Source organism: Triturus cristatus, chromosome 11, assembly GCF_964204655.1.
Source record: "Triturus cristatus chromosome 11, aTriCri1.1, whole genome shotgun sequence".
Classification (NCBI taxonomy): Eukaryota; Metazoa; Chordata; class Amphibia; order Caudata; family Salamandridae; genus Triturus; species Triturus cristatus.
The window spans coordinates 695,131,463-695,146,486 of record NC_140594.1 but is presented as its reverse complement, the minus strand read 5'-3'; the positions used below and the strand labels follow the sequence as shown (position 1 = coordinate 695,146,486).

General features: G+C 44.4%; 1 protein-coding gene across 1 annotated transcript in view; it reads left to right on the top strand.

Annotated features, from left to right (window-relative positions):
* The window catches only part of LOC146785328 (ephrin type-B receptor 1), a 793,299-nt gene that overhangs the window by 214,218 nt on the left and 564,057 nt on the right, over positions 1-15,024 (top strand). Inside the window, exon 3 of the mRNA XM_085634314.1 lies at positions 773-1,454. Coding sequence (XP_085490440.1) covers positions 773-1,454 — 682 coding nt within the window. The remainder of the gene's footprint in view (positions 1-772; positions 1,455-15,024) is intronic.

Below are 15,024 nucleotides of genomic sequence, written 5' to 3'. Positions count from 1 at the left end.
CTCTCCCTTTGCTGTGTGTGTGATGAGTCATGGTTAGGCTGATGGACTCTCCCTGCTTTCTGAGGGTGATGGACATTTGCTGGCTGAAGGTTTGATTTACTCGTTTTCTGCTAGTTGAAGCTGTGCCACTAAATATTCTGGCAGATTCAACCCAACATCTGCAGTGTGAAGGAAGCCAGCTCTCCTTCTGCGTCCTATAATTGCACTCTAAAAAACTGCCTTTTTAGGGACTGTGCCTACTCTCTCTCTCTATGAGAGATAGTCTCTCACATGACACGGTAACGTTTTCCCAGTGGTGTCTTTTAGTGCATTTCTGCTGGTCAATGGCTGTACCTGCTGTGTGTGTGTTGAGGAAGCTTGCTTTGTTTATGGGTTCTGCTTGCTCTTTCTCTTTGTGACCAGAGCTTGCACCACAAAAGCTCTCTATCTTTAGTCCCAGTCATAGAGGGCAATGGTATATTACTGCATGCGTGTGCTATGTGTATTCTATTGCTATCCAGTCCCATGCTCACTTTTATCAGAGTGAATCTTGCACAGCTTTTGGAATTGTCATGCTCTGCCTGTGAGACGGAAACGTGTTCTAGCACTACCGCGTAGGAATGTCCACAAGAAATAAGTGGAATATATTGGATTATTTTGTGTTCTAGTAGCATCTTTTGCATTCACCACATTACTGCGAATATATTAACGATAATGAATCATTCGTTCTTTTGTACATTAAATCTTTTCCAAGTGGCTTACAATCAATGACTTTTCTTTCTACCTTTTGCAGTGGGAGGAGGTGAGCGGATATGATGAAAACCTCAACACAATCCGCACCTATCAGGTGTGCAACGTCTTTGAACCCAACCAAAACAACTGGCTCCTCACCACATTCATAGACCGGCGCGCAGCCAACCGCATCTATGTGGAGATGCGCTTCACCGTGCGAGATTGTAGCAGCCTTCCTAACGTCCCTGGCTCCTGCAAGGAGACCTTCAATCTCTACTACTATGAGACTGATGCTATCATCGCCACCAAGAAATCGGCCTTCTGGACGGAGGCACCCTACCTCAAGGTGGACACCATTGCGGCTGATGAAAGCTTTTCCCAGGTGGACTTTGGAGGGAGGCTGATGAAAGTCAACACAGAGGTGAGGAGCTTTGGACCCCTCACGCGGACTGGCTTCTACTTGGCCTTTCAAGACTATGGGGCGTGCATGTCCCTACTCTCAGTGCGTGTCTTCTTTAAGAAGTGTCCCAGTGTCGTTCAAAACTTTGCCGTCTTCCCTGAGACAATGACTGGGGCGGAGAGCACCTCACTAGTTATTTCGAGGGGTATCTGTATCCCCAATGCTGAGGAGGTGGATGCCCCTATCAAGCTTTACTGTAACGGGGATGGAGAATGGATGGTGCCCATTGGCCGCTGCACCTGCAAGGCTGGCTATGAGCCTGAGAACCAGGTGATCTGCAAGGGTAAGACTGTTTTTTGGATCTGGAATGTGGTACTTGCACAGTCACTATGCTTATTATCCGATATGAGAATGAGATGGACAGTGGTGAGAGTAGAGTCATGGCAGTTCTCCATAAAGTTCAGGCTCAGTGCATGCTTTAGAGGAATATCACCTTCAAGGCATCTCTCTGGAGAGAATGCTTCATTTGATCACATGTGCAGGTGTATTGGTTGTGTGCACTGGTTACAAGATAAGTGCGGTGTGAAAAAAAAAAGAAATAGAAATGTAGAAAGGTTGACTAAACTGTTACGCTTTCAGATAATATGATGAGGCCAGTGTTTGTATTACTTTTCTAATATGATATAGTTTTTGTTATAGTTTATTACCTTGCTAGAGAAGTTTATGTGAAGTGTCCCAGACACCATTTTCCCACTGTTGAAGGGCTTAACGTATACAAATTTTATATTTTAACTTCTTGCAGTCGCTGGGACAAAAGTAATGTTCCACATCTCTTCTGGGCTGGAACTGTCAGAAGCTGTTACCCTCGGTGGCTCCTTAGTCAATGAACAGATTTGACTTGCTCCTTTCCTCTTATGTCCTAGAGGAATCTGCCTTGGAATGCTGGTTCTCTGCGGTGTTATGTTATTGTGTGTTATGTTGATTTGTAGAGCGCACTAATCACCCAAGAGGGTATCCAGGCGCTTGGGTAGGTATGTAGGTAAAGGTCCCCAAGATGCTTATACGAAGAGCCAGGTTCACAGCTTCTTGTGGAACTCAAGGAGTGGGGAGGAGGCTCTGATGTGTTGAGGGAGTTTGTTCCATGTCTTGGATGCAATGTAGGAGAATGTGTGGCTTCCAGTTTTGCTTTTGCGGATGCGGGGAATGTGTGGTAGTGAGAGTGATGCAGAGCGTAGGTGTCTGCTGGGGTGGTGGCAGTGTGATGCAGCTGTTTCAGGTATTCTGGTTCTGTGTTGTGAAGGGCTTTGTATGTGTGCATATGTGTGCGGGATAAGTTTAAATTGGCTATGCTTGTGAATAGGGAGCCAGTGAAGCCTCTTGAGGTGTGGTGTGAGGGGCGTGTGGCATGGGAGGTCGAGTATGAGTCTTGCAGCGGTGGTCTGGATAGTCTGGAGCCTGTGTTGGAGTTGTTTAATGATTCCGGCATAGAGAGTGTTGGCGTAGTCCAGCCTGCTGGTAATGAGTGCTTGCCTGATGGTCCTTCTGGTGTTCTAAGACAACCATTTGAAGACCTTTCGTATCATGCATAGTATGTGGATGCAGTAGGTGTTCGCTGCATTCACTTGAGACAACATGTTGAACTTGTTATCTAGGATGATCTGTAGATTTCTTGCATGGCATGTGGGAGTGGGTGTTTGTCCTAGCTCATCTGGAGGTCTCATTGCCAAAGTTCAGTGCTTATGTCTTGTTGGAGTTGAGCTGCAGGCAGTTGGTTTGCATCCATCTGCTACCATGGTCAAGTAGTTGGTGAATTTGGTCCTACTGGTGATTGTCTTGTTCATCAGGGAGAAGATAATTTGGGTGTCATTGGCGTAGGGGATGACAGTGATGTTTTGGAAAGTGGTGCTTGAAAAAGGTGGGGTTGAGGGATGATCCCTGTGGGACTCCACACATCAATTGCTTGGGCTCTGATGTGAAGGGTGACAGCCTGACCCTTTGAGTTCTTCCCGTGAGGAAGGAACAGATCCATTTTAGAGCAGATGCTTGAATGCCAATCTCGAGGAGTCTTCTGATGAGGCTGTTATGGAAGACAATGTCGAAGGCAGTGGAGATGTGGACCAGGATGAGGACTGCTATTTCGCCTCGGTCCAGGATGATTTGAATGTCACCAGTGGCCACGATGAGTGCTGTTTTGGTGCTGTTGTTCTTTCTGAATCCTGATCGAGTGTTGTCTAGAAGATGGGAAAGCTAGAGGTGGGTTGTGAGTTGCTTGTTGATGGCCTTCTCAATCACTTTGGCTGCAGGGAGATAGGTTGGAAATGCTCAATTGATTCAGGTCGGCTGCAGCCTTCTTGAGGAAGGCGTTGATTTCTGCAGGTTTCCATGCATCCAGAAAAGTGGTAGACGGGATGGAAGTGTTGATGATGTGGGTCAGTGTGGTGCTGATTGGTGATGTTCCCAAGTTGTATATGGAGTGGGTGCATGGGTCTGATGGGGCCCCTGAGTGGACGATCCGCATGATTGCCACTGTGTCATTTCTGGTGAGGGTTGTCCATTCGGTCAAATGGCCATTTTGGTTGGTGGTGGGTAGGTTAGCAACCCAGTCTCTGGGGTTAGGTTGGCATGCAAAGTTGCTGTAGATGTGCGCGCTTTTGCTGTGGAAGAAGTTGGATAGGTTGCCACAGAGTTGTTGGGAGGCAGCAATGTTGTAGACAGTGGCTAAGGGCGAGGTGAAATCATTAATGATGGAGAAATTCTCCTTGCAGCTCTTTGAGCTTCCTTTGATGCAGTCCATTAGGGCATTTTTCTTGGTGTCTTTTATTTACTGGTGAAAGCGTCTGAGTGCAGCCTAGTAGATAGTTCTGTCTGTGGTGTCGTGGCTGGCCCTCCATTTCCTTTCTAGCTGCTTTTAGTGTTGTTTAGTGTCTTAGCGATCTTCTGTGCACCAGATGGTCTGTTTTTTAGATCTTCTATACTTGTTGGGTCTGAGGGAGTCCGCGCAGTTCTTGATCCAGTTGTTGAAGTTGTTAATGTCACTGTCAAGGTTGTCTGTGGAGCTAGGTTGCTCCGTGCTAAGGGCGCAGAGCCAGTCTGATCCAGTGATTTTGCCCCAGCTGTTGCTTGGAATGCTGAACCTAGGTGGGCTGTTGACTTGAGGTGTGTTGGTTTGGAAGTGGATGATGGAGTGGTTATACCATGTGAGTGGTGTGGTGGCATTGTATTTAATGATGTCGCTTGTGGAGGAGATGAGGTCCAGTGTGTGTCCTGCAGAGTGGTTTGGTTCTGGGAAAAGCTGGGTGAGTCTGATAGTGCTCAAGCTTTTGAGGAGTGCTGTGGAGCAGGGCTCGTATCGGTCTTCGAGGTGAAAGTTGAGGTCATCTAGGAGAATGTAGGCTATGCAGGCGATGGTTAGTGAGGCGACAAAGTTGATTCTGAGGTTGGTAAACGTGGCTCTGGGTCCGGGTGGTCGGTAGGTGAGGGTTCTGTTCAGGGTGATGTTTTCAGAGATTAGCAGCCTGAAGTACAGGTGTTCCATGAATGGTATGGTGTTCTCTGTGGATGTTGTGCATTTGATGGATTATTTTAGATGATTACAAGTCCTCCTCCTGGCTTGTGAAGGCGGTCCTGTAGAGGAATCTTGTAGCCCGCTGGGATTGTTGTGCCGATGTCTGGAGCCAAAGAGGGGTTGAGCCAGGTCTCTGTGATGAAGATGATGTTGGGTATGCCGCTACTTAGCAGGTTCCATATTTCGGTTGTATGTTTACTGAGTGATTGTGCATAGAGAAGCATTTATGTGAGTAAGTGTTGAAGTGCAGGTTTGCTGTGAGGTGTACTGTAGGGTGTGGGTTTAGGAGTTGTTGGTGCTTGTGTACTGGGGAGGAGGTGCACTGCCCACAGGAAAATATTTCAATAATTCAGTTGCCGTGCGCTTACATTAATTACCAGTTAATGTTTACACTCATCCTTGTGCTTGCCAATCGAACATTCAACCCCCATATTGAGCAGTCGAGGAATGTTCCACCTTCCCGACTTATGAATGGTGTCTCTTCAGAGAAAAAGTCTGACAGTTTCGTAGGCGCCTCTGTTGGCAATTACAGTTGCCCAGATGGCAGCGGAGGCGAAAACAACAACAAAGTATCAGGCTTCCGGTCCTTAAATCATTGACAGCAGCTGTCAGATCTCACCGAAGCCCTCTGAAATAAAGAGGAGTGCATGCAATTCAAAGTCATCAAAGCTTCCCTGCTCTTCATGCTGTCTTTCATTTCTCTTATTATTTGCTGAGCTTATAACTTCAAGAAATCATCGGTTCCCTCAATTGCTGTGTTTAAATTGGAACTATGAGTTTGACAGTATTCCTTCCACTTGCTGAGTTGTTGATGCCATATCAGTACATTTGAGTTACCCACAGCATGCATCACATGTGTTCAGCAGCAATACTGTCAGCTCTAGCATAGTCCACCAGCCTTTAGTGGGGACTTTATAGCTGAAATAGAGGCATGCATTGTTCAGGAAGAGTACAACAGTGTTTTCCTGAGGCTGTTTTTAATGGCAGATAGGAAGGTCCACAGTCAACTCTTCTCAATGCCGAGGCTGTAAGTAGAACAGGAAATTATATACTGGTGATGAGAACCTTCTCTGCCAAGGGAGTGTGTTCAGTCCTCAATGCCTAAGCGATCCAGCCCTGGCTATTCCCAATACAAAGTCTAGATCAGGAGCCCATTAAATCTCACCAAGGAAATCGGGGAGTGGTTCCTTCACTGCAGTGGGTGGACTTTGTGTGCTTTTACTTTTCATATATAACACACAAAAGGAGTTAGGAATGTGTCTTACCGTGGTGGCATGTGCTCAGTAAGTAAAGACTGCCCTCACTCACAAATTTGTGACATGCTTCATCATCAGGCTTGCTGACACCCCTGCGCAGACCAATGCCTGGGGTGGAGCATAAGGGAAGGGGAGACAATACAGACATAGATTTGTGGGATCACCAAAGAGAAGTGTAGTCAGTGAAGGTTAAAAGTAGCTCGGATGTGTCCCTGATTCCAATTTTATTCCTGAACCACCCGGCCAGGGTTAAACGTGAAGGATGGTGGTGATAGGGTAAGATTAGGATCACTTCACCCCTCCTTACTGCAGAGGTGTGGACATGTTTCTGCCGATTCAACTGGGCCCACAACGTTGGGACACTTCGACATTCATCAGAACCTTCAGGATCCAAAACACAACACCCTCTGATCCTAATTTAGGGTTTCTGGGTCTTTTTCCCTTTCAAGTTAGGGTTTTTTCAAATTCACACTCTCAGTAACCGAGTTCCATTGAGGGATTAACTTGAAAGAGCGAAGGAGAGGGAGCGGCCCCCTGTAGTCACTCCTTTATCAAGGTGGATCCGCTGCCTGGGGATTCCCCACCTCTCGCCGTGAAGGGCCCTTTTCATGCCAGAATGCCAGAGTCCATAAATATATTTTTCTCATTGCAGAATGTTGTCCATACTTGGTGAATAGATGCATTGAGAAATGGGCCTTATCAGAAAATAACATTTGTTATACTCCATAATGGGTCCTTTTTTAAAAAAAAAGAAGAACTCCTTGCAAATTGATCCCAGTTCACTGTGGCTAGTTCTGGATGTCCCACAAATCCTGGCTGTGTGTTTTCACAAAAAGCACACCGAGATAACTGTTCTTTCTGGGCACTGGGACATTTTTCTTCTTTGTAATCAGCTTTTGTTTGCTCTATGGAGGCAATGATAACAGGAGTAGGACCCGTTAACCCAGGTGAGACCGGGTAATTAGTATAACAATGTAACAATGTCTCAACTGGGGATCATTTAGCATGGACAGCTAGAAAAACAGCATACATCATAAAAACCAGGGGAAGAGGACAAAGGGAGATCACAATGGAAGGAATGAAAATAAAGTTTTTAGTTATTGCAGGTAGTTATAACAGCACTACTGTACAATTGAAGTGTATGGTGACCATAACACACAAGTGGGCACTGGGTGTGCTAGTGACAAGTGACGGCGCAGTGACACAAAGTGGAAAAACAGCGTGAACGGCAGGAAAATATAACATAAAGTGGTCAATAAAGAGACAAGTATGTACAAAATTGTTTGCAAATTGGGTAAAGTAAATTGACCACTACAGCGCCAAGGTTCTGTGCTGGGTAGTCGACTGTGTTTCAACCTGATTAATTTCAGGTTATCATCAGAACAAATGGTCACGTTATTTACAATGATAGTGCTGGGAGTCACATGAAAAACAAACAATTTAGGCGGCCAGAGGTCCAGTCAAGGGAGGGGGTCCAGAAGGTAAGTCAGCGCAGAAATCAATTGCGGGACAACTGAGAGTTCAAAGGAAGGTGGGTGAATCCAGGAGCTAAATCAGTTATGGCAATCTGTGTAAAGCCACGGAAGCTAGACTATAGAAATGCGGTCCGCGTGTAGAAGAATCACGAGCCAGCCAGTAATTTGGGCATGAAGCGGAGGCAATCCGGTGAATAATGCCGGTGGATGAGTGAGTGAGCATTGTTTGCTCTATGCCATCCTCTAGTGATAACCTCTTTTCCCTTTCTTCCTCATGTCCCAGAGAAATGGAGAAAAAAAATTCAAACCCTACTTTTTTTCAGAAAATTGATCCCTGAAAAATGTGTTTGCAAAAAAATCCTCTGCATGAACATTTTGTGGGAGATGGCAGCCACAAGCAAAAATGTAAAGTTAACAAACTTTGCAACTTCATGAAGTTGCCACGTTGACAACTTCATAGTTTCACCAGCAGTAATGGCATTTTGCACACCCTTAATGAGGCCACTGGAAGACAGAACTCTGTTTTGGATTTGAGAATGATTTCTCTTAAACTTTAGTAAATGTCATTTTGCAACAGTCACACATTGTTCTGTGCAGGAAATGAGTTTAGAGCAATGGGGAACAACTTTCTCTTACCTGTAGGCGATGTCATTAGTGGTGGCCATGCAATGCACAATGCCTGTTATCATTATGGTGCTTTGAAAATGTGATGACATGTCTCTAACCGACTCCCAAAGCATATCTGTGCTTGAGAAAGACAAACAAGCATTTGCAATGAAATAGGTCTCGCATTTACGAGAGTTTAAGCTATTCTCATTGTAAATGGCAATGCCTTTTATTTCTATGTTTTGATAATTAACACAAATAAAAGGCATTGTCATGTACAATACCAATAGCTCAAACTCTTGTAATAGGAGACCTATTCAAAGAAACGGCCTTCATTGTCCCTGGCTGCTTAGAAAGTGGAAGTTCGCAATGGCGGGCTGAATGGGTTACAACTGAGACTTTGCTAATACATAGCCACTGTTTCCTGCTTTAAATGCGGCTTCGGAACTGCATGTTCATTGGTAGAGCTCCCGTTATGCCAATCTATGCCACCCACAAAGCCTCTATTTTAGAAAGGAGATAACACCATGAATTGATGTCCATTGAAAACAACAGAGAAGAACCAGAAAGGTAACAGTTTTATTGAATCAGAACTAGTCAGTTGTCTCTCTGGTGTCAAAACGGTGTGAACTATTGTGACTTCGGCCACAAAGATAAGCCTGAAGGAACAGGAGGATTGTACCAGACAGGTGTTTGAAAAAGTGAGATCCTGCCCTATGGTGGATCTCACCCCTCTTGAGTCCATTGCGTAGCCACGGGACGCTGAGGAGAGCCAAACCTCAGTACCAAATGGCTGTGGTCAGGGACAGCTCCTCCACCAAGACGGAGGAGCGCCGCCGCACTGCTTTCATGCAGTGCGAGAAAGCCAAACATAAAATGGTAATAACTTTTGGTTATTACCATTTTATGTTTCTGTGCGCATTTGCCTCGGAGCTGCACGAGTGGAGCAGGAGTGGTTTGCCCACTCCTGAGTGCTCATAGGCTGTTTGGTCGGCCCTCTCAGGGTGCCCAAACCAGTCATGCGCACTCCACACTTCTCCATGCAGGCTGCATTGCAGCCTACATGGAGAATATGCCATCACTTACAGCCCCGACCAATGATTGGCTAAGGGGAGGGAGGCTGCCTGCTTCCTGTTCCTGTTGGAAGCAGTAGAGCAGGAGCAGTGAAGACGTGGGTCCTGGCCAGCAGAAAGGTAGGTTTTAATTTTTTTAATTTCTTTTATTGCCCCCCCTCCCTGTGTCCCCCCCCCCACCCACGAGCCATGCCAGCAGCTAAAGTGTAGTCTAATTGGAAATGCTGGCCTGAGTGTGAGTGTGATGGTGATGCGCCTGTCTGTACCTGTGTCCCTGAGTGTATGTGTGCGTGTAATTGAATATGTGAGTGACTGTGAGTGTGTGTTTCAGCAAATGGATATGTGTGAGCAAGTGTCAGTGATACTTGTGTGTGTGTTTGTACAAAAGGGTGCTCCCCGTGCTCGTGTGTATTTATAATAAGGGGATGTTCCCTCAACCGGCCTAATACAGTACATCCATTACATAATGTCACATTCTTGGCATAACTGGACCTAATCTTTTCACAGCCAGGGGCGTGTCCAGAAGGTGTCCATGCTTGACATATATTGTGAGCATTTGCGGCTTAATTGTGGCTATATGTGGGTATAATGGTTGATGTGGCATAATTATGTTCGTTCTTTAGATACATTGGACATTCTTGACATCCTTAGCCAAATTGTGTTCATCCTTGAAGTATTGTGGGCATTCTTGACATAACTGAAGCTCTATGTACATCATAGCAATAGTGTGACTTACTCCCGGAATGGCGGCGGCCACTCTTGCCATAAAGGTAACCCTGACCTAATGGGTTCCCTTTCTTGAATTATAAACATTCTTGAAATACGTGTGGTTATCCAAGCTTAATGCTGCCCACCTTTGACATATTGAAAGCATTCATATGGTAACTGACTATCCCTGGCATGATGGTAGTAGACATCCCTTTAACATGTAATGATAAATGGGCATGAAAGTCAGAATATGTCTAGGTGTGGCAGCAGAATATGTGACTTTGCAATGAAAATGGCAATTTGATATTCCGAGGCTGAACTTGTATTTAGTAAACATGTACAGACCTTTTTTGCCAAAAAGAAAAGGCTGATAGGAAAATCTGTTAATTTTTGGAAACGGGCAACTGATGTTTGTTTATAAAATGACTGCTATCCAAAATATACTTAAAGCAGATATTTGATTGATTAGTATTGCTGATCTTGGTCCCATAGTATCAAAGAGCACTTACTGTAGTTGTTGTTACTTCATGAATCTTGTGGAGTCACTGTTACATCTCTCTTGCCAAATCGTTATTGATATTATTGCTTCTGCTGTCTGAGATCATATATTTTAATACTGGTTTTTAGACCTGGCATCCTTGGCTTGGTTGTCTTTTAACGTTTTGCCTTCAGATGTCCTTTTTTTGCTGACTTCATTTTTGCTGGTTTTAGAACTCTACACGCCTTAGCACTGCTAGCCTGTGCTAAAGTGTGTGTGCTCTTTCCCTAAAACATGCTAACATTGGGTTATACCCAATTATTATACTTAATTGACCAGTAAGTCCCTAGTAAAGAGGCAATGCATGTGCCCACGGCCTGTAAATTAAATACGACTTGTGGGCCTGCAAAACTGATTGTGCCCCCCACTTGAGTTGCCCTTTAAACATGGCTCAAGCCTGCCACTCCCTATCAGACAACACACCAAATTCAAGGCTCTTTGCATTGCTTACAATGCAGTGCATGGAGGTGGGTGAAACTACTTTAAGTATAGTTTGAAAAAATATGAGCCATCCAGATGTCTGTGGCCCTCCAGAGCAAACAATCTTACTATTCCCAGGATTAAGAGGACCAACTGGGGAAGTAGAAGCTTTGTGCTTTGCACTTCCAGACTCTGGAATGAACCGTCAGCCAATATCAGAACCATATCTAGCTTATTAGCATTCAGGAAGACATTTAAAACATGGCTATTTGTTTACATTAGTTGTCGAATCCTAGCCCACTTTTGATGAGCTAGTGTCAAGATACCTCTGGGTATTCTTGCACTCAAAAAGTTCTCAGCCTCGATTTCCACGGTCAATCACCTGTCTAGAGATTTCCACGGAGGTTTTAAGTGGTGGGATGTTAAAAAAACGGCCACTATTATTAAAGAGATACAGCCTACAATGCTAGGGGGGCCTCAGTGGAAAATCCAGGAGCAGAGTATTAGGTGCCTAAGGGTGTCTGGACAGAAGCAGATGGTGGGGAGAGACATCAAAATTGCCGTGTTATGTGCCACGAGGCCCGCAGTCGGGATTAAGGCGATTATTAAGTGTGTACAAGGCAATAGGTGGCGGGCACAAACAAAACGGACAAACCAAAATCTTGAGGGCGCCACAAACGGATTCAAGTCTATGTGTAAGCGTAACGGCAAAATACATGAGCCGCATATTACACTGTGCATCTGGAGTGAGTCAGTCGTATTAGACCTGACATATTCAGAAGAGACAGGGACTGGGGTAGGGAAAATGAATGAGACCACCACAGAGAAAGTGGGGAATGAACTAAGAGAGCTACTGGATCAAAATGTAGTGCATGACCTATCTATGTCGCGATTGAACACCCCGGGGGTCATGAGTGCCCAGGGGGCTGAGGAACTTGAAGTCGAAGCTGGACCTAATGATAAAATGCAAGATGCATTAGAGGCAGATAATGCGGATGATGCTAATATTAATGTTCACATATCAAAGCTAACGCAGCCAAAGCAGCCATTGCAGCCAATGCAGCAACGACGAGAGACTAGAGGAACTAAAGCCAAAGAAGTCAAAAATAAAGACCAAGTACAAGACAGGGATAAAGACAAAGGGAAAGATAGAGAAAAGGACAAGGCAAAGGAGAAGAAGGAGAAGGAGAAAGGTAACAAGAGAGGCCCAGAGAAAGAGAAAAATAAAGAGAAAGAGATAGATAAGGATAAATTCAAAACGACGAGCTGCAGAGAGCAACAGGAGGACTACGAAAAACCTAAAAAAGGCGATAAATACGCTGTCAATATTACAGAACTAGAGAAAAAGAAAGAAAAAGGCAAGGAGCGATATAAGGAAAAAGAGAAGGATATCGAAGATACTGAAGAGATGGAACTATTGATGAAAAAAGCAAAACGGTTACAAGCCATCAAAGATCTGAAAGCAAATGCAAAAGCGACCTTGACAGGGCAGCCAACTACTTTGCAGCCAAGCATACGGAATATTTTTAGCCCGCTACCCAAAGGGTCAAATAGTGTACTAGCAACCCAGGAATCAACGATACCGAATGGGGGAAATCAAAAACATACTTTGGGGATGATCACTCATGGAACTCTGAATTCCCCCCCAGATATAGGGCCTTTGCCGGAAACAGCTTCATACTTACCATCACATTCAGAAGAATCTGACGCAGATATTTATGAAACGGGTATTTCGACTTTTAGTGACACAAGCGAAGCTAACAAAGGCCAAGACCAAGATCAAGGTGTCTCAACTGAAGAAATATCCAGCTGCTCGGGTATAAGGAAATCGAGCGATCCTGGGCAAGGAAGTACGCCAAGGAAAAAACTTGAAACAAGAAAAATAAGGAATAAAAGACTACCTATGAAGAAACCATCGATCAAGGAAGTGATCCTCAACCTAGTAATCCTCGGAGAATCCCAAAACCCCAAAAATCAAAGGGCAAAATAGTGGCTCAAGAAATTGGTGTGGATTCAACTGGGGTCATCACTCAGTATGATGAAGCAGTAGAGTCAGACGAGCCGTCTCTGAGAGATATATTAAGCCCAATCAGGAAACTTCATAAAGATGTTAAAACGGACACTCAAAGAAATCATCTAGCCATCCAAAAGCTACAAGGTGCTGTAAGTAAGGTGGGCAGCACATGTCTAGAGATATCTGAAAGAATGGTGTCAGTTGAAACACGAATTGACCACGTGGAGAATGATGTTGTTTATCTACAAAGGCAAGAAAAGAAGCAAGAAGGCATTATACAGGATTTATTGACAAAGGTTGAGGATCAGGAGAACAGATCAAGACGAAATAACCTGCGATTTTTGGGGCTTCCTGAGGGCGTTGAAGACAATGACCCAAGGGGTATGTAATTAGACTTCTTAAATCAGCCCTTCCCGAACTGAAAAACTGGGAACTAGAGAGAGAAGTCCAAAAAGCCAATCGGTTCCCCCTCACTCAATCCAAGAAAACACAGAACCAATCTAAATTTCCAAGGGCAATGCTGGTGTTTTTTTGGAAATTTCTTACTCCGAGAATCTATCTATGACTTAGCGCGCCCTACAAGCAAGAGAGAATACAATGGCACTATATTTTTTGTTCGGCCAGATTTTGCTCATGCGACGGTTGAAAGGAGGTGGAGGTTGCGGCAGCTTTTTTCCCCTTTTGAGCAGATTGGCGCAAAGGTTTTCCTACAGAACCCTGCCAGATTGAAGATAATTTCTAGGAGTTCAACTCGCAGCTTTACGAGCGAAATACAGGCTGAACATTATCTCAGAGAAATCTCAGAGACTGTAAAAAAACAATGCCGGCAAATGATCAAGATCCTTGCCTTATTTTTTCACAGACTCTCTCCCTTATTTTAGGGAGAAAAAATTTATTAAAAAAAAAAAGAGAGGGGGGGGTAGGAGGAAGGAAAAAGGAAAGAAAAAATACACGCAGGGCTCGGGGGGGTTGCACTGAGGCACCGTTATAAATTGATGCCCACACCTGGATCCGATTGGACCCAGGATGCCTCAAGGGGGGATGCCTCAAGGGGAGGTAAGGGGGGGAGGGGTGGGTGGGTCTCCGGGGAAGAAAAAGGCAGAAAAATCATCATCAGAGAAAGAAAGGGAACAGAAATGGAGGGAAAAAAAGAAAAATGATGTGCATAGTCACAATTAATGTATGTGGTTTAAATGATGCAAGAAAAAGAAGGGATTTGAAAGAATATTTTAGAACACTGCAAGCTGACCTAATCTGTATTCAGGAGACGCACATAGAGATCTCGCAGAAATATTTACTGGAACAACTGGGGTATAAAGTATTGTCTTGTACGACTCAGGGCACTAGAACTCGCGGGGTTGCAATATTAGTATGTGGAAAAAAGATTACATTAAAAAAACAACAGGTAGATAGACATGGTCGCTGGGTCTTAGCGGAGTGCCAAATACAAAATTTTAATTTTACTTTATGCTCTATCTATGCACCAACAGTTGATGACCCGGAAACTTTTATCCATATAAACTCTCAATTGCCCAATTGGCCTCTCCCCATAATACTATGTGGCGATTTAAATATAAATGGCCTTAATGGGTTGTGGAAAGACAATCCTGCAAGATTTACTGGGAAAAAGAAGAAAACCCACAGAGCGCTAATACAGCTCATGAAGCACAATGGGTTGATCGATATTTGGGAACATATAAATGGAGGGGGAGGCTGCACATACTATTCTGCCCCCCATAAAACTCTAGCCCGGCTAGATTATTTTTTGATTTCCCCCTCGATGATACCGATGGTGAAAATTAAAAAAATGCCTAGATTGATGTCAGATCACAACCCGCTCTCCATGGAGATCTCTATACCATATTCACAGAACAGTATAAATAGCTGGACCTTTGAAAGAGCTTTGCTACAGGATGTAAATTATGTTACTTACATGGATATTTGGTTAAAAGAATTTCTGGAAAACAAAAGGGACACAGCGTCACCGCAAATAGTATGGGATGCTATGAAGGCAGGTATTAGGGGGGAACCTTAAGTTACTCTCTTAGACGGAGTAAGCGGGAAAAAGAAGCCATAGAGGAGAAGATAAATCTAGTAGCAAAGCTAGAGGAAGAACTGGTAAGAAGTATAAGAGAGAAAGAGGATGTGACAAAAGTCATGCAAAAACTAGCCTTGGCTAAAGCAGCAGTGGGCGAAGTATATGCTGAAAAGGCAGCCGGTAAATATTTGGCTAGGAGGGAAGAGCAGCATGAATACAG